Source organism: Bufo gargarizans, chromosome 2 (assembly GCF_014858855.1).
Source record: "Bufo gargarizans isolate SCDJY-AF-19 chromosome 2, ASM1485885v1, whole genome shotgun sequence".
NCBI classification, from domain to species: domain Eukaryota; kingdom Metazoa; phylum Chordata; class Amphibia; order Anura; family Bufonidae; genus Bufo; species Bufo gargarizans.
Window position 1 is genome coordinate 723,596,807 of NC_058081.1, and position 16,675 is coordinate 723,613,481.

The 16,675-nt window shown below is 42.1% G+C and overlaps 1 protein-coding gene across 1 annotated transcript; it reads right to left on the reverse strand.

The window, feature by feature from the left end:
* Positions 1–269: 269 nt before the first annotated feature.
* Positions 270–3,167, reverse strand: LOC122927129 (chemokine-like receptor 1). The gene is made up of 2 exons (XM_044278720.1): positions 3,147–3,167; positions 270–1,796 (listed from the first exon to the last, which is right to left on the reverse strand). The coding sequence occupies exon 2, from the start codon at positions 1,759–1,761 to the stop codon at positions 706–708; it is 1,056 nt and encodes a 351-aa protein (XP_044134655.1). The 5' UTR covers positions 1,762–1,796; positions 3,147–3,167; the 3' UTR covers positions 270–705.
* Positions 3,168–16,675: the final 13,508 nt, after the last annotated feature.

Sequence of the window (16,675 nt, forward strand, 5' to 3'; positions counted from 1 at the left end):
CTGAAAACAGGAAGTTCTGGATGTAAGCATGCTGCCAGGATGCAGTGATGTTGAGAACAGTGGAAGGAAAATGCTGACATTGAGTATTTTGGGAACTCTTAGCAGATGAAAGTTTGTATAAATGGAGAACCCCTCTAAACATATGTTAGAGCAACAAGCAGAAAGAATTTGTTTTATTAAAGCACAAGCAAATATAATTATTCGCAACATACTGACAAATCGCATTGGATATCTTTGTGCGAGCCCATTTTCACAGCCTGATTCTGGGCCATAGCGAGTGTGGAATTATAATAAAACCAGCTCATTTAAAAAGGTCGCTATTCAGACTGATGGAAGGCGCTTGGGATAGGAACAACCATTACTACAGTAACTACTTTTGCATTATGTCGGCAACATTTCAACTATTTATACCTAAAAATGAGATACCTATGTTTGCATTAACAGCCTGATCAGCCAACAAATCACCGGCACAGTTACACTCACCAGTTATCGGGAACACACCTTTGTATGAACATTTGTTTCCGATAAAAGGCTCAATCTTCTACACATGTAAAGGGCCTCTTACTGATGTATTAAATTAATGAGATAATAAGCATGTGTTTAGTTACCATTATTTCGCTAAATTTGTAATAAAAACAAAACAAAAATAGCTTATCTTAAAATTTTATGTCTTAAAATAATACATTTAATATTGAGTGAGGTTAATCAAATGACAACTTCCTCTTCGGAAGCTTGATGTAACGCTGGAAGAGCTACATGCCTTTCTTGTTTCTGAGAGTCCAACTCTTCCTTTTCTATAAATGCTTTCTCCAACGTAGCTTGGAACGAGCCACAGAAATTCTCCTTGAAATCTCGGCCGATGAAGACGTAGAGGATGGGGTTAATACAAGAATTTGTGATTACTAGGGCAAAGGCAATTACAGCTCCATAATACAACACATAGATATTGAGGTTACTTCTTTCAAAAAGAAAAAGAAGGGAAAACAAATGATTTGGAAACCAGCAGACAAAGAAGGCAATGATGACGGCCACAATGGTTTTAAATAGCTTAGGAGATGTGAAGATGCGCTTCTTTCTGAGGTGCAAAGCAACCATGATGTAACAGAAAACAATGATGACAAAGGGTAGAAAGAAGAATAAAACAAAGTCCAAGACTGTTCTCCTCATCAGGTTAGATTCATCCAGTGTTAAATAGCATATGGTAATTATGTCAGACAAGTCAGAAATTAATAGATAGGAAAAAGCCAGAAGAAATGAAATTATCCAGATAATCAGCACTATAATTAAAGCTAATCTTGGCCTCCGATGGTTGTGACACCATACCGGGAACACAACACAGATGCATCGATCTACACTGATGAACGTGAGCTGGAGGATGCTGACGAGCATGTTCAGAGACAGTAGCACATGGAATAGCTTGCACATAAGTTTTTCAAATGGCCAATATCCTAATATAATTTGCGTAATGTTCAAAGGAAGGAATAATGCAAAGGAGAAATCTGCTATGGCTAAGCTGAGGAAAAACACCACATTGACTGTCTTCTTCATCCTGAAGATGCCAAACCAGATGACAAGACCATTTCCAATAATTCCCAGAAAACAAATTGCTGAGTAGATCAACACAATAAATATGGCTTCATACATCATGGATTTATTATTGACACCTTTTCCATAGTTTTCCGTGACTTGATAGTTTTTATCATAATCATATGTATAAAAGGTGGTATATACCAAGGGATCAAAAGGTGTAAAAGTCTCCATTATTTTTGTATTCAGGGATATTTACTTCTTTATTCCTGGAAAAAAAATGCAAAAACTTAGATTTGCACTTTGTACTGTATAACCACAACTATACAAGGGTTTTTTCATCTTAAAATTCTAAATGGCAGGACCATAGACAGGAGTTTGTTGCCCTTTCCATAACGCTTGCACATTTACATTGCCAGCATAGTTGTAGTTTTGAGATTTGTTTTTTTCTCTCAGAAAAAAGATGGCCTCCCAGCAGAGAGTTCCTGTTAGGTTTTACCAGTGGAACAAACTGAAGAGTCTGTTTACTGAAATTAACTGAAAATCATAGTAGTATTAGTTATAGCAGTAGTACTACTCTCAATGCTGTTCCTGTGTTTTTGAAGAACCCAGGAACCCAACTAACCACCCAATGATTTGCCTGATGCAAAAAATTATCCTTATTGTACATGGGACTAATGTGGGGATACATTTATGTTGTGTGGATGAAAACAGGCCAGACGCTACAGTCGTAAGGATAGGTTGGAGCATCCAAACCCAGGAGCATCTCCTTATATTAGTACTAGTATATAATAATATCAGAATAAGCAACATCAATAGACACATCCTTAGTCTAAAGAGAAAAGGCAACAACAAATACACATTAGCATATAGAGCCCAAAAATTTGAGGACCTTAAACATTTTTCCCCAAATTAAAAATCTTGTTTGTTTCCAGAAACGTCTACATCTGTCCATGGAGTTGTGTCTGGTATTACAGCTCAATCCCATTCCAGGACTAAGCTGCAATACCATACTTATCCCACAGACAAGAGTGGCGCTGTATAGTTGCTCTTTTTATGGCAGCTTGCAGCCCAATTAATACAAAAAATAAGCAAATAAATAAATCTACTGGCTGTTGACTGGACACTGTGCAATTTTGCCATTTTTTCCCAAAAACCTGTTACAAAACTTCTACAGTTAATAAGTGTACAATAAGCGTCAGCAGCAGGATTTATTTTTTTTCCACAGAGTTTGTGCATTTGTGCCTTTTTACTCAAAAACCTTCTTCAAAAAAATTAAATAAAAAAAGACAAAAGAGAAAAAAAAATGTTTTAGAAGACCTCTGAGTGTCACATACAAATTTTAAGGGCAATTGGAGCACATTAGATTCAAGTCGAATTTATTTATACCCGAATCTAACCTTCCGACTGACGCGTTAGAATTGGACCCAAAACAAATTTAAAGGAAATGCCCTTGTTCTAGTTCAGCATTTTTTAAGTATGTTTCTAATGCTCACAATCTGTATTGCAACCTGTGCTAAGTAGTGGTATGTACAGAAGGATCAAAGTGCATTTTACAGCATACAGTATATAGCGCCATCATCATATTGGAGTATTAGTTGTCTATATACATTACTCACCAGTCGCTGATTGTATTGGAGGCTTCAGCTTCTATGTTGCTCTAAAGAGATTCTCTATTATACAGTATGTGTCGTATTGGAAATTCAGCTTCTTAATCTTTCATGAGAACTTCCTTGTGACTAACCGATTGTTCTTATCACACTTGTTTTATAGACTGTATGGTTTAGTTATGTCTTAATAAAAGCAGCACAACTCAAAATGTCACATCATCCAAAAGAATTACACTAACAGCTGAGCTGCTTGTATATTTGGGTCTAAAAACCAAAGAAGGAAATGTATAGATAAATATGAGAATTTCCAAGAACACAAACTGGTTAAAAAATGCACCAAAAATGTCTTGCATTACAGGAATAAAGTTTTTAAAATTAGGGCCCCTTCCAAGGAACTGCGGCGAAAAATTAAGTGACAAATCCTTTCAAAATCTGCCCACACTTTGGAAACTATGCAGCGTATCCACCCCGTGGTATCATGCTTCTGAAAGTATATTGTAGGCTGAGTCCACACTTCAGTTATTTGATCAGTTATTTCCATCGCTATTGTGAGCCAAATCCAGGTTTGGTCAAAAACACAGAACAGGTGCAAATCCTATCTCCGAGTCAGGTCACAATAACTGATCAAAATCCCTGATCAAATGACTGACGTGTGAACTCAGCCTTAGGCCTCATGCGCACAATCATGTGCCGTACCTTCCGTGCATCGGGGACTGCAAATTGCACGTCCCAATGCACAGGCTCCGTTCGTGTGGCTGGCGCAGACGGACGCAGACCCATTCAACTTGCGGTGCAAAGGCACTGACCGAATTGCCATGGAAGCATTCTGTAGAGATTCCGTGGCCTTCCGTTCCATGCCTCCACTCTGTATATTCCAGATTGTGGACCTCAAGTAAATGGGTCTGCATCTGTGATACGCTGCGCACACGGTCAGTGCTCCTATATTGCAAACCCGCTGTTTGCCGGCTGACAACTAGGTGAAGTGCAGCCAGAAATGTGTGTAACCTGCCCTGCAGATTTTGGTCTTCTCTCCCCCTCTGGCGGTTTCTTTAAGGGTATATTCGTACACAGAGAACACACTGCTGATTTGCCACTGTGGATTTGCACATGGTCTGCACTCTGCTGCATTTTGGGCATGTGCAGGGCTGCACCACTAATTAGGCGAGGTGATGCCATCGCATCACGGACCTGGTGACAAGTGGGGGGCGGCAGCTGGGCACAGAGAGATGACGCTTCTATTGTGGAAGTGTCCATCTCCATAGTCATCTGTATCGCCGTCCTCAGGACAGCGATACAGATGGATGCTGCGGGGCAGGGGAGAGGCCGGTGCAGGCGGAGCAGTGACCTCATTGCGCCGCCTGAGCCGTACAGCACGGGACACAGGCCGGAAGAGGACTTCATCGCATTGCTGCCAGCCTGATAGAGGTAAGTATAAGTGTTTATTTTTTTTTTATATGTTACAATACAGGAGAGGAGCACTGTGGGGGCACTTCTTACTTGAACATGATTGGGAGGGCACTTGTTGCTGGCACATGATTGGGGGCATCTATCGGGGGGCACTTCTTACTGGAACATGATTGGCGGCATATATGGGGGCACAGGCACTTTTTACTGGTACATTATTGGGGGCATCTATGGAGGCACTTCTTACTGGCACATAATTGGGGAGCGTTATTGGGGCACTTTTCACTGGCACATTATAAGGTGGCACTATGGGGGCATTTCTTACTGGCACATTATTAAGGGGAACTATGGGGGAATCTACTGAGGCTACATAGAAGGGATATTTTATATGGGGGGAACTATGGGGGAAGGAGTATAATCATACCCCTGCTCCCCGCTTTTCTCATAGCCCTGTGACGGGCCGTTCGTCAGGAGCTCATAGGGCATAAATAATAGAGGTAGTGTGAATAGCCTAGCAGACAGAGAGAGCTAGAGATTGATGCTGCGCTGAGAGTTTTGCAGCATCAAAGGGCTATGAGAAACGCGTGGAGCAGGGGGTATGATTATTAGCCAAACTTAGAGCATAGAGGTCATGGAATCTAATACAGTACATGGGTCTCATCCGATGCTTTAGGGAGGCTAGCTATCTAATACTGGGGTGACAGCACTGGGGCTTGGCACAATTAGAGTCCCAGCTTGATCACTGTTACCACATTAGCAGTGAGGTTTTGTTACTGTGGAACAGCTCTGGCTCACTGGACATAGTACAAAAAGCCAGCTGCTGTCACGGCTGAGGATGGGGAAAACCCTCAGCCATGCGATGCCAGAAGATGTTATTGGCTGCTCGGCCAGGACGACAGAATTAGGGAGCAGGTCACCTCCTATCGTGTCCCTAACCTGACCCTGACTCCTAACCATATGAGCCAACCCTGATGGTGGGAGGGCTCATACACCGGAACCTAATAGTCCCTGCTAGCCCTCAGGGTGGCCCTGAACTAGGAGCAGGGTAAGACGACCTGTTCTTTTTAGGCACGGAGGAACAGGAGTCTCACTGGCCAAGCTGCAAGGAAAAGGGGTACAAAAACAGCCTATGGATATGGCAGGTGAACTGCACTAGTTCCACCTACCTGCCACAGCCTTGCTGACTGGATCCCTGTGCTGACAAGCTGATGTCCACACCATACTTAAATGGACACAGCCAACACACATACACACACAGGAACCCAGATCCATAGCTGCACTAAATAACAAAAGGAATACAACATCAACTGAACATATAAACATCTATGACCACAAGTGTGGCCCTCACTGGCAGATGGTATATAAGAAGGAGGATGGCTCCAGCAGACCATGGCTGAAGTACCCCTCAGACTTCTGAATCACAGCAGAAGCTATATAGGCCCAAGTAGCCACACTCACACTCAGACACACCCAGTGCACACACTAGGAAGGAAGTTAACCCTTCCAACACCAGGGAAGGGAAGACAGCAACTTAAAGGGGAATACACACACAATAAACCCCGTGCACACCAGACAAGGAAAGTGCACACATATAAACACACGTTGCCAAGTGCAACCGCATGCACATAGCAGCAAGCAGCCTAGCACAGCTCAGGCTTCTATACTGACAATAACAACATGTTGCCAGCAGCAACCACAAGTGAGGCAACATACTAGCGGCACTCACCTGTGGTTGAACAACAAAACCAGACTGCAGGTAACAGCATGCGGTACAGGAGTCACGACCATGACCATGGTCGTGACAGCTGCCTGTCCACTTAAACTGTGGGGGTTGGAGAATTCCCCCCCCCCCCCCCCCCGTATGATGCACACTAGCCAAAGCCTTCTATTGTCATTTCAATCAAGGGACTAATATATTTTGACCAGCAATATAAATAAAGCTTTGTTGTTTCTGCTTTTTAACCACTTCCAGACCGGGCCATTTGCCCCCTTCCTGACCAGGCCTTATTTTGCAAATCTCACATGTGTCACTTTATGTGGTAATAACTTTGGAACACTTTTACTTATCCAAGCCATTCTGAGACTGTTTTCTCGTGGCACATTGTAATTCATGATAGTCATAAATTTGAGTCAATATATTTCACCTTTATTTACCAAAAATAAAAAATAAATCGCAATTTTCAAAAATTCAACTTCTTTGCTTTTAAAACAGAAGGTGATACCTCATAAAATATTTATTACTTTACATTCCCCATATGTCTACTTTATGTTGGCATCATTTTGTAAATGTCATGATGTTAGAAGGCTTAGAATTATAGAAGCAATTTTTTAAAATGTTTACGAAAATTTCCAAAACTCACTTTTTAAGGACCAGTTCAGGTCTGAAGTCACTTTGTGGGGTTTACATAGTGGAACCAGGGGCATAGCTATAGGGGGAGCAGAGGTAGCAGTCGCTACCGGGCCTAGGAGCCTGAGAGGGCCTAAAGACCCTTGTGTCACATAAGAAGACACCAGTATTATAGCAAATGCATACGGGTCAAGTTGCCGACTGGAGGAAAGGGGTTAGGTCAGGAATTTGACATGGGGGGAGGGAAATGCCGTTTCAATTTTTGCCTCAGGCAGCATGAAGGCTATGTGCTTCCCTGCCCCTGGCCGCAAAGCACTGAGGGAAGGGGGGCCCGAGCTGAAGTTTTGCACCAGGGCCCATGAACCTTTAGCTACGCCCCTGAAGTGGAACCCCCCCATTAATGACCCCATTGTAGAAACTACACCGCTCAAGTTGCTCAAAACTGATTTCACTAACTTTGTTAACCCTTTAGGTTCTTCCACAAGAATTAAAGGAAATTGGAGATGAAATTTCAAAATTTTACTTTTTGGCAGATTTTCAATCTATTTATTACCCTGATTCTGCGGTTTACAGAAACACCCCACATTTGGTCGTAAACTGATGTAAGGGCGCACGGCAGGGCGGAGAAGAAAAGGATGGTTTTTGGCAGGTGGATTTTGCTGAACTAGTTTTTAGATGCAATGTCCCATTTGAAGCCCCCCTAATGCACCCTTACAGTAGAAACTACCAAAAGTTGACCCCATTTTGGAAACTAGGGGATAAAGTGCCAGTTTTATTGGTACTATTTTGGGGTACATATGATTTTGAATTACTCTATATTAAGTTTTTTGTGAGGCAAGGTAACAAAAAAGGCACTGTTTTTATTTATTATTTTTTACAACATTCATCTGACAGGGTAGATCATGTGCTATTTGTATAGAGCAGGTTGTTACGGATGCAATGATATCAAATATGTCTACTTTCTTAGTTTTTTTCAGTTTTACATATGTTTTTGTGTCTCCATTTTCTAAACGGCATATTTATTTTTTATTTTTCTGCCGATCGTCTTGTGCAGGGGCTCGTTTTTTGCAGGAAGAGTTTTTATTGGTACTATTTTTGGGTACATATGATTTTTTGATTATTCATTATTACAATTTATATGGCAAGGTAACCAAAAAATTGGTTGTTTTAACACAGTTTGTATATATTTATTTTTACAATGATCACCTAAAGGGTTAGGTCATGTGATATTTTTATAGATAAAGTTGTTACAGACAAGGCAATACCGAATATGTATACTTTTTTTTATTTATTTAAGTTTTAGTGTCTCTATAGTCAGAGAGCCATAGCTTTTTTTTGACCAAATGTCTTAGCATCTCGTTTATTGCTGGATGAGGTGACAGTTTGATTGGTATTATTTTGGGGGGTATATGCCTGTTTGATCGCTTGGTGTTGCACTTTATTTAATGTTAAATGGATTTCTTGGCGCAGTTTTTTTTTTATTATGGTGTTCATGTGAGGGGTTAGGTCATGGGATATTTTTATAGAGCTGGTGGTTATGGATGCGGCCATATCAAATATGTGTACTTTTTAAAATTTCTTTCATTTTAACACAATGATAGCATTTTTGAAACAAAATATGATATATAATGTCTCCATGTTCTGTGAGCTATAGTGTTTTTCATTTTTTGAGAGATTTTCTTATGTAGGGGCTCGGATGAGGTGACGGTTTTATTAGTACTATTTTGTGGGACATATGCCTTTTTTATCACTTGGTGTTGCATTTTTTGTGATGTAAAGTTTTTTTTTATCGTATGTGGTGGATCATGTGATATATTTATAGTGCAGGCTGTCACAGACACGGCAATACCAAAAATGTCTATTTATTAACTTTTTTTTATTACTTAATTGGGGAATATTTTTTTTCGAGTACTCCACCAACATGGCCAGTGGTGATGACGCCGTTATCAGCGTTACAATGCCACTTCTATGTCTCCTTGAGAAAACACTTAGGGCGATGATGGAAGAGGAGGTGGCTCAGGAGGAGGAGGAGGAGGAGGAGGAAGAGGGGTCATTTTTGGCACTTTCAGGCCAGTCTCTTCGAAGTGACTCAGAGGGAGGTTTTTTGCAACAGCAGAGGCCAGGTACAAATGTGGCCAGCCAGGGCCCACTACTGGAGGACGAGGAGGACGAGGATGAGGAGGAGGTGGAGGAGGATGAGGATGAAGCATGTTCACAGCGGGGTGGCACCCAACGCAGCTCGGTCCCATCACTGGTGCGTGGCTGGGGGAAAACGCAGGACGATGACGATGCGCCTCCCACAGAGGACAGCTTGTCCTTACCTCTGGGCAGCCTGGCACACATGAGCAACTACATGCTGCAGTGCCTGCGCAACGACAGCAGAGTTGCCCACATTTTAACATGTGCGGACTACTGGGTTGCCACCCTGCTGGATCCGCGGTACAAAGACAATGTGCCCACCTTACTTCCTGCACTGGAGTGTGATAGGAAGATGTGCGAGTACAAGAGCACATTGGTAGACGCGCTACTGAGAGCATTCCCAAATGTCACAGGGGAACAAGTGGAAGCCTAAGGCCAAGGCAGAGGAGGAGCAAGAGGTCGCCAACGCAGCTGTGTCACGGCCAGCTCCTCTGAGGGCAGGGTTAGCATGGCAGAGATGTGGAAAAGTTTTGTCAACACGCCACAGCTAACTGCACCACCACCTGATACGCAACATGTTAGCAGGAGGCAACATTTCACTAACATGGTGGAACAGTACGTGTGCACACCCCTCCACGTACTGATTGATGGTTCGGCCCCATTCAACTTCTGGGTCTCCAAATTGTCCACGTGGCCAGAGCTAGCCTTTTATGCCTTGGAGGTGCTGGCCTGCCCAGCGGCCAGCGTTTTCTCTGAACGTGTATTCACCATGGCAGGGGGCGTCATTACAGACAAACGCAGCCGCCTGTCTACAGCCAATGTGGACAAGCTGACGTTCATAAAAATGAACCAGGCATGGATCCCACTGGACCTGTCCATCCCTTGTACAGATTAGACATTTATAACTACCTCCCCTTAACCATATATTATTGGACTCCAGGGCACTTCCTCATTCAATCCTATTTTTATTTTCATTTTACCATTATATTGCGGGGCAACCCAAAGTTGAATGAACCTCTCCTCTGTCTGGGTGCCGGGGCCTAAAAATATCTGACAGTGGCCTGTTCCAGTGTTGGGTGACATGAAGCATGATTCTCTGCTATGACATGAAGCTTGAATCTCTGCTATGGGACCTTTCTCCTTTGTCTGGGTGCCGGGGCCTAAAAATATCTGACAATGACCTGTTCCAGTGGTGGGTGACATAAAGCCTGATTCTCTGCTATGACATGAAGCCTGATTCTCTGCTATGACTTGAAGCCTGATTCTCTGCTATGACATGAAGCCTGATTCTCTGCTATGGGACCTCTCTCCTCTGTCTGGGTGCCGGGGCCTAAAAATATCTGACAGTGGCCTGTTCCAGTGTTGGGTGACATGAAGCCTGATTCTCTGCTATGACATGAAGCTTGATTCTCTGCTATTACATGAAGCCTGAATCTCTGCTATGGGACCTCTCTCCTCTGTCTGGGTGCCAGGGCCAAAATATCTGACAATGGCCTGTTCCAGTGGTGGGTGACGTGAAGCCTGATTCTCTGCTATGACATGAAGCCTGATTCTCTGCAATGGGACCTCTCTCCTCTGTCTGGGTGCCGGGGTCTAAATATCTGACAGTGGCCTGTTCCAGTGGTGGGTGACATGAAGCCTGATTCTATGCTATGGGACCTCTCTCCAATTGATATTGGTTAATTTATATTTATTTTATTTTTATTTTTATTCATTTCCCTATCCACATTTGTTTGCAGGGGATTTACCTACATTTTGCTGCCTTTTGCAACCCTCTAGCCCTTTCCTGAGCTGCTTTACAGTCTTTTTAGTGCTGAAAAGTTCGGGTCCCCATTGACTTCAATGGGGTTCGGGTTCGGGACGAAGTTCGGGTCGGGTTCGGATCCCGAACCCGAACATTTCCGGGAAGTTCGGCCGAACTTCTCGAACCCGAACATCCAGGTGTTCGCTCAACTCTACTCGGCGTCACTAACACTATAAACTGCTTACTGTAGTTTGGGGTCTGTTTTGGAGCTGACAAATTCCATTTACAATAGGATGCATTAGGGCATTATGCTATGTGGTAACCAAGCACTGGTACGCTATGCTATTAATTTATGTACAGTACCACACCACAGGTTATTTGTGTAGCTCAGATGTTCATATTAGAGTTGAGCAAAGTATAGGGAAATTTGATTCCGCTGCTTCGCAAATTTAGCAAAATATTTTTTTGTAAGTAGTGGGTGCAATGATAGGGAGCTGCGATTGCGTCGCTCCCCGTCATTGTACCCCTTACCACAATCATACATATTAAAAATACAGTGTAAAACTAACAGAAAACTAAATTAAATAATACTTACCTCCTCCATTTGCTTGTGACGGGCCAGATGACATCTAGCACAAAATTTGGCGCTGCCCGGGATGACGTCATCATGCTAGCCGGTGTGGTGTCCTCATATGTTACTTCGCACAGGATTTCGTGCAAGATTTTCAAGATGGCTGTGGCGAGCAAATAGAGGAGGTAAGTATTTTTTGTGTTTTTACACTATTTCAGGTTAAATTGATTCGCTACGACGAAATTCGGATCAAATTCTACTTTGTCGGTTCGATTAACTTATTACTAGTTCTCATGCTAAGTGAATGAGTATCACGCTCAGTGTGTATGCCAGGGTGGCTTGTTTAATGAATGATACATTTGTACGGATAGAGTAAAGCATCTTATGTAATGTTAAAGGTGTTTTCTCAGAATGATGACTCCATAGGTCCAACTTCCTGGATCCATACTGAACATGTGAGCAGTGTGCCCCATTTGAACAATTATAGCTTTGGAGGTAGTTTGATGTAATTGTGGGTTCGTAGGGACTTAGCCTAAAACAACAAGAAACACTATCCAACAGGAAGAAATTGACTTATCCAGGACTAGACAGCTGACCAAAGAGAAGGCTAAAGACTAATTCAAGTGGGAGCACTTGTGGGAGTAGTGAATTCCAGGATGCAGGTACCTGTGGATATGTTGAAGGCAAAAAAATAAATTAACCGCAATAGGACTGCACCCAAAATGGACTAGTCCAAGGTTGTCTTCAGTCTAAGGAATCACGCACCAATTGGCAAACCGTTTTCCAATGGTTTCCAAGACAAGAGTCAATGATTAGAATATCGTCATCCAAATATCTTCAATGCTCTACAGTATTCCCCCTCCAATAACAGGTCTTGTAGCACGTGCCTGAGTATTCCTTCTGAGCAAAATGCAGACTGGCTTGAGTTTTTGGGGAAGTTTAGCAGCTCTCCAGTGTGAGATGTAAATTTTAATTGTGGAGTCCTTGCAATGAACAGCCAGCAACACCTGTGGCCTGACACAAACAGAAATCCTATCTAACTAACTAACTTCAGGCCTGGTCTCAGTCTCTAGGTGCCAACATTGTAATGAGGTGCGTGCACGAGCAGTCTTACCGACCCGGCTCTGCATCCGACGGTGGCTGTGGACCGAGCAAAAGCTTCTCTAACAAGTATGTGGTGCCGCAGAGTATGTTGCTTTGCTCCTCAGCTCTTATCAGCTTTCCTAGAAGCAATCCTCGTTCCTCTGGACAGGATCAGGGCCTTGGACACACTCAGCTTCACTGGGATGTAGTTCTGGTCACCGAAGGGTGCTCCCACACCTGGATGGCGATGGATCCTCCTCACACACAGCTCCTGGATCCTCTTGCAAGCTCTCCCCAAGATGGCTGCTCTATCTTTAGGAAACGGCGGCATCTTGTGGCAGATTTTCAGTCCAGATTATTTAACTTTAATTTACACAAACAGTTTTCAGGCAATTAGAGCAACTCCCACATCTCACATACCGACTAGTATTAAAAAAAGAGACACACAAAAAAATAAAAAATGATCACACTGTTTAACTCTTTAATTGCTGTGGTTAATAGACCCTGACATCTTGGTGGACCTCAGAGGGGCTCTGTCAGCCTATCACCATCCTACAGTACGATTTCTAGATGTCAATGGGTAAGTATAGCAGCTGGGGGTTTAACAAAGTACCCCAGAACAGTAATGACTATGTATCTATATCTATCTGTCTATCTAGCTATCTATCTAGTGCCCACCCTCATGCTATGATTAGGTTGCTTCCATTGAGTAAATTTTTGCATGCTAAACGGATTGTGAGTGATGAGCATCAGCAAGATGTGACACTGAATAAAATGACTAATGCATTTCACATGAGGGGCTTTCCTGATACTATATTGAATTCACATTTGGCTACTGTTCACACTCACAACCGGGTTGAATTACATAATAAAAACAGATTAAATCATCATCAAATAGGATCCCTTTAGTGACTAATGTTGAGCACGAATATTCGAATAGCGAATTTCTTACGTGAATATCGCCACTTCCAGAATTCGCTAATATTTAGAATATAGTGCTATGTATTCGTTATATTGAATATTCAGCATTTTTTTTCCATCTGAACACATGATTCCTCCCTGCTTCTTGCTTGTGGGTCAATGAGAAGGAAGCAATGTCAAGTTCACAACAATACTTAGTGCACCAATCAGTAATCTGTAGTCAGACCTGCTAAAATGTGAAGTTGCACGTAGAGCGAAAAAATATTCTAATCACAGCCGATTAGCGCAATAGCGAATATATTGGAGCACTTGACTCATATATAAATATATATAAAGCTATTGTAATGTTCTGCTGTGCCAAACATTTTCTCCAGTCTCAGGAAACTTATACCAGCTTGAAAAATGTAGCTAAAGGGACCCACGCCTGTGCTTTGCGTTACAAATTCGCATTACGTGATTTTTACATTGCCGGTTTTTCGCATTCAATAAAATAATCTCGAATTCTCGAAATTCGTGAATATTTGATGAATATTCTACAAGATATTCGTGAAATATCGTTAATTCGAATATAGCCCCTGCCGCTCATCACTATTAGTAACTACATATGTACAATGAAGATAGTCATCATATAAGGGAAATAGTCAACACACACTGGCCTGTTTTCGGAAGTGAATATAATAATATTGAGGAATTTAAATCCCCCCCTTTGTTATCATATAGAAGACATAATAACTTAAGGGATAAACTTGTGCATACCGATGTTAGCCCTCAAAAAAAGACCACTCAAAAAATGTGTGGCTTTCCCTGTCGTAACTGTTTCAATTGTCGTTATAAGATGGCACTTTTATTCATCCTTTTACTGCCAAAGAGTGCAAAATCAGATACAGTATTTTCTGACCTTTGTTATATATGTTCTATGGTGTCCATATAATTTGCTATATGTAGACGAAACATCTTTGGAGTTTAAAACCAGATGCAACCAACATAGATACACCATAAAAAAAAACGGATGGACCTCCCTGTATCAAACATTTTATAGAACACGGTCACAAAAAAGTGACCTTAAATGCATGTTATTAGATCAAGTTCTAATTTCTCGGAGGGGATGTAATAGGAATCGAGAATTATTTTGGATTTCTGAATTAAATACATTAAAACCTTATCACATTAAATACACAGCAGCTCTCACCTTCCCATTCACCAGCCGAGCACGGATGATGCACCTGGATGCGTGACAGTAGATCCGGAAAATTAGGAAAATCCAGCTCAGGAATGGTGGAAAAAATTGTAGCTTTATTGCGGCATAAAATCTTCGACAAACAGGTACAGTTCGGTTACGCGTTTCAGACCATAAATAAATAACGGTCCTTCCTCATGACATATCGAACTTCTAATGAAATTGCACCTTATGAGCTGCTCACACAGCCGGCCATGCAATCAATCGATCACATGGTCGTGAGGAGTCGCACACATGGTGCAATCACATCTGTCTAATCAACTTGAAAAAAATTATATACAAAAAGTAAAATCACAGATGCTGACAGACAAACCTATACGGGTGTACAGTCAATACAGATAAGTATAAAAACAATGGCAAACTATGTGTGCACTGTATAAAGGTATATGAGAAAACACCTAGGCACAAAAATGACTCTCCGAATAGTGTAGAATTAGATCATGCCTTTTATTAAGACCTTGGGGTTGTCTTCAACCCAGCTGGAAGATCCAGTATGCCTCCCGATTAAGTAATTTCCTCCTATGATCCCCCCTCTAGTGGGAAGGAAAACTCTGTCTTTTCCTTGAGCCACTAGATTGGAAGTATCGCCTCCATGTAAAATCGCAAAATGTGTACTGACAGCAGACACGTTGCGGTTTTTATATTGTGGAACATCTGAGATGTGCTTGCAAATTCGAATTTTGATTTCATTTGTGGTGCACCCCACATATTGCAATTGACAAAGTTTGCACGTTATCAAGTAAACTGCGAACTTTGTGTTGCAATTTAAATAGGACTGTATAGTGAATTCCTTGTTATTAGCAGCAGATCTAAAATTCCTGGAGGGTCTAGTATGATCGCAACAGATACACTTAGCATGGCCACATTTGTAACTGCCCTTATTCTTGAGCCAGGTTGATCTCTGCACAGTTTTTTCAGAGAACAAACTGGGACTCAGAGAATTGCCCAAAGTTGGAGCCCTTCTCGCTACACATTTCACTCCCTCTGCGACAATATTCATCCACTGATTATCACATGATAAAAGTGGAAGATATTTCTTGATGATTTTACATATACGATCATATTCCAAGCTGTATTGTGTCACAAAGGAGGTGAAACCGCGTCTATGTTTGGATGTGGCAACCACTTGGGGCAAAGATTTTGCTTCCGGAAAGACCAGAGGAACCCTATCCATGGCTGAAACTTCAGTAAAAGAGTAGGCAATACACCAGACTGGTGCAGTGGTATGGTCGTTACATCGATGACCTGCTGATTGTATAGTCTGGTGATGTGGCGGCCATACCACTGTTCCTGGACTACATCAACTCATGTGTGGAGTCTATTTCCTTCAGCCTCCAACATTACAGCATACGTATATGTTTCCTAGAATTGTGTTTGGAGGGGGATTGCACCACTTCCCAAGTTATCTCCACTACATATAGAAAGGAACTAGGAGGTAACACGATCTTGCATGCCTCCTTGTGTCACCCACCTCACGCAATACGCAACATCCCTAAGGGTGAATTGATTTGAGCCCGCTGCAACTGTTCAAATACTTGTCTGTTCGCACAAGAGGCAAAAAATAACACAGACATGTTGACTGGCAGGGCTTATTCTATCAAATGTATTGCCTCCTCTGTCACTGAAGTTTCAGCCATGGATAGGGTTCCTCTGGTCTTTCTAAAAGCAAAATCTCTGCCTCAAGTGGTTGCCACATCCAAATGCAGACGCGGTGTCACCTCCTTTGTGACACAATACAGCTTGGAATATGATCGAAGTTTGTTCTCTGAAAAAACTGTGCAGAGATCAACCTGGCTCAAGAATAAGGGCAGTTACAAAGGTGGCCATGCTAAGTGTATCTGTTGCGATCATACTAGACCCACCAGGAATTTTAGATCTGCTGCTAATAACAAGGAATTCACTATACAGTCCTATTTAAATTGCAACACAAAGTTCGCAGCTTACTTGATAACGTGCAAACTTTGTCAGTTGCAATATGTGGGGTGCACCAGAAATGAAATCAAAACTCGAATTCGCAAGCACATCTCAGATGTTCCACAATTTAAAAACCGCAACGTGTCTGCTGTCAGTACACACTTTGCGATTTTACATG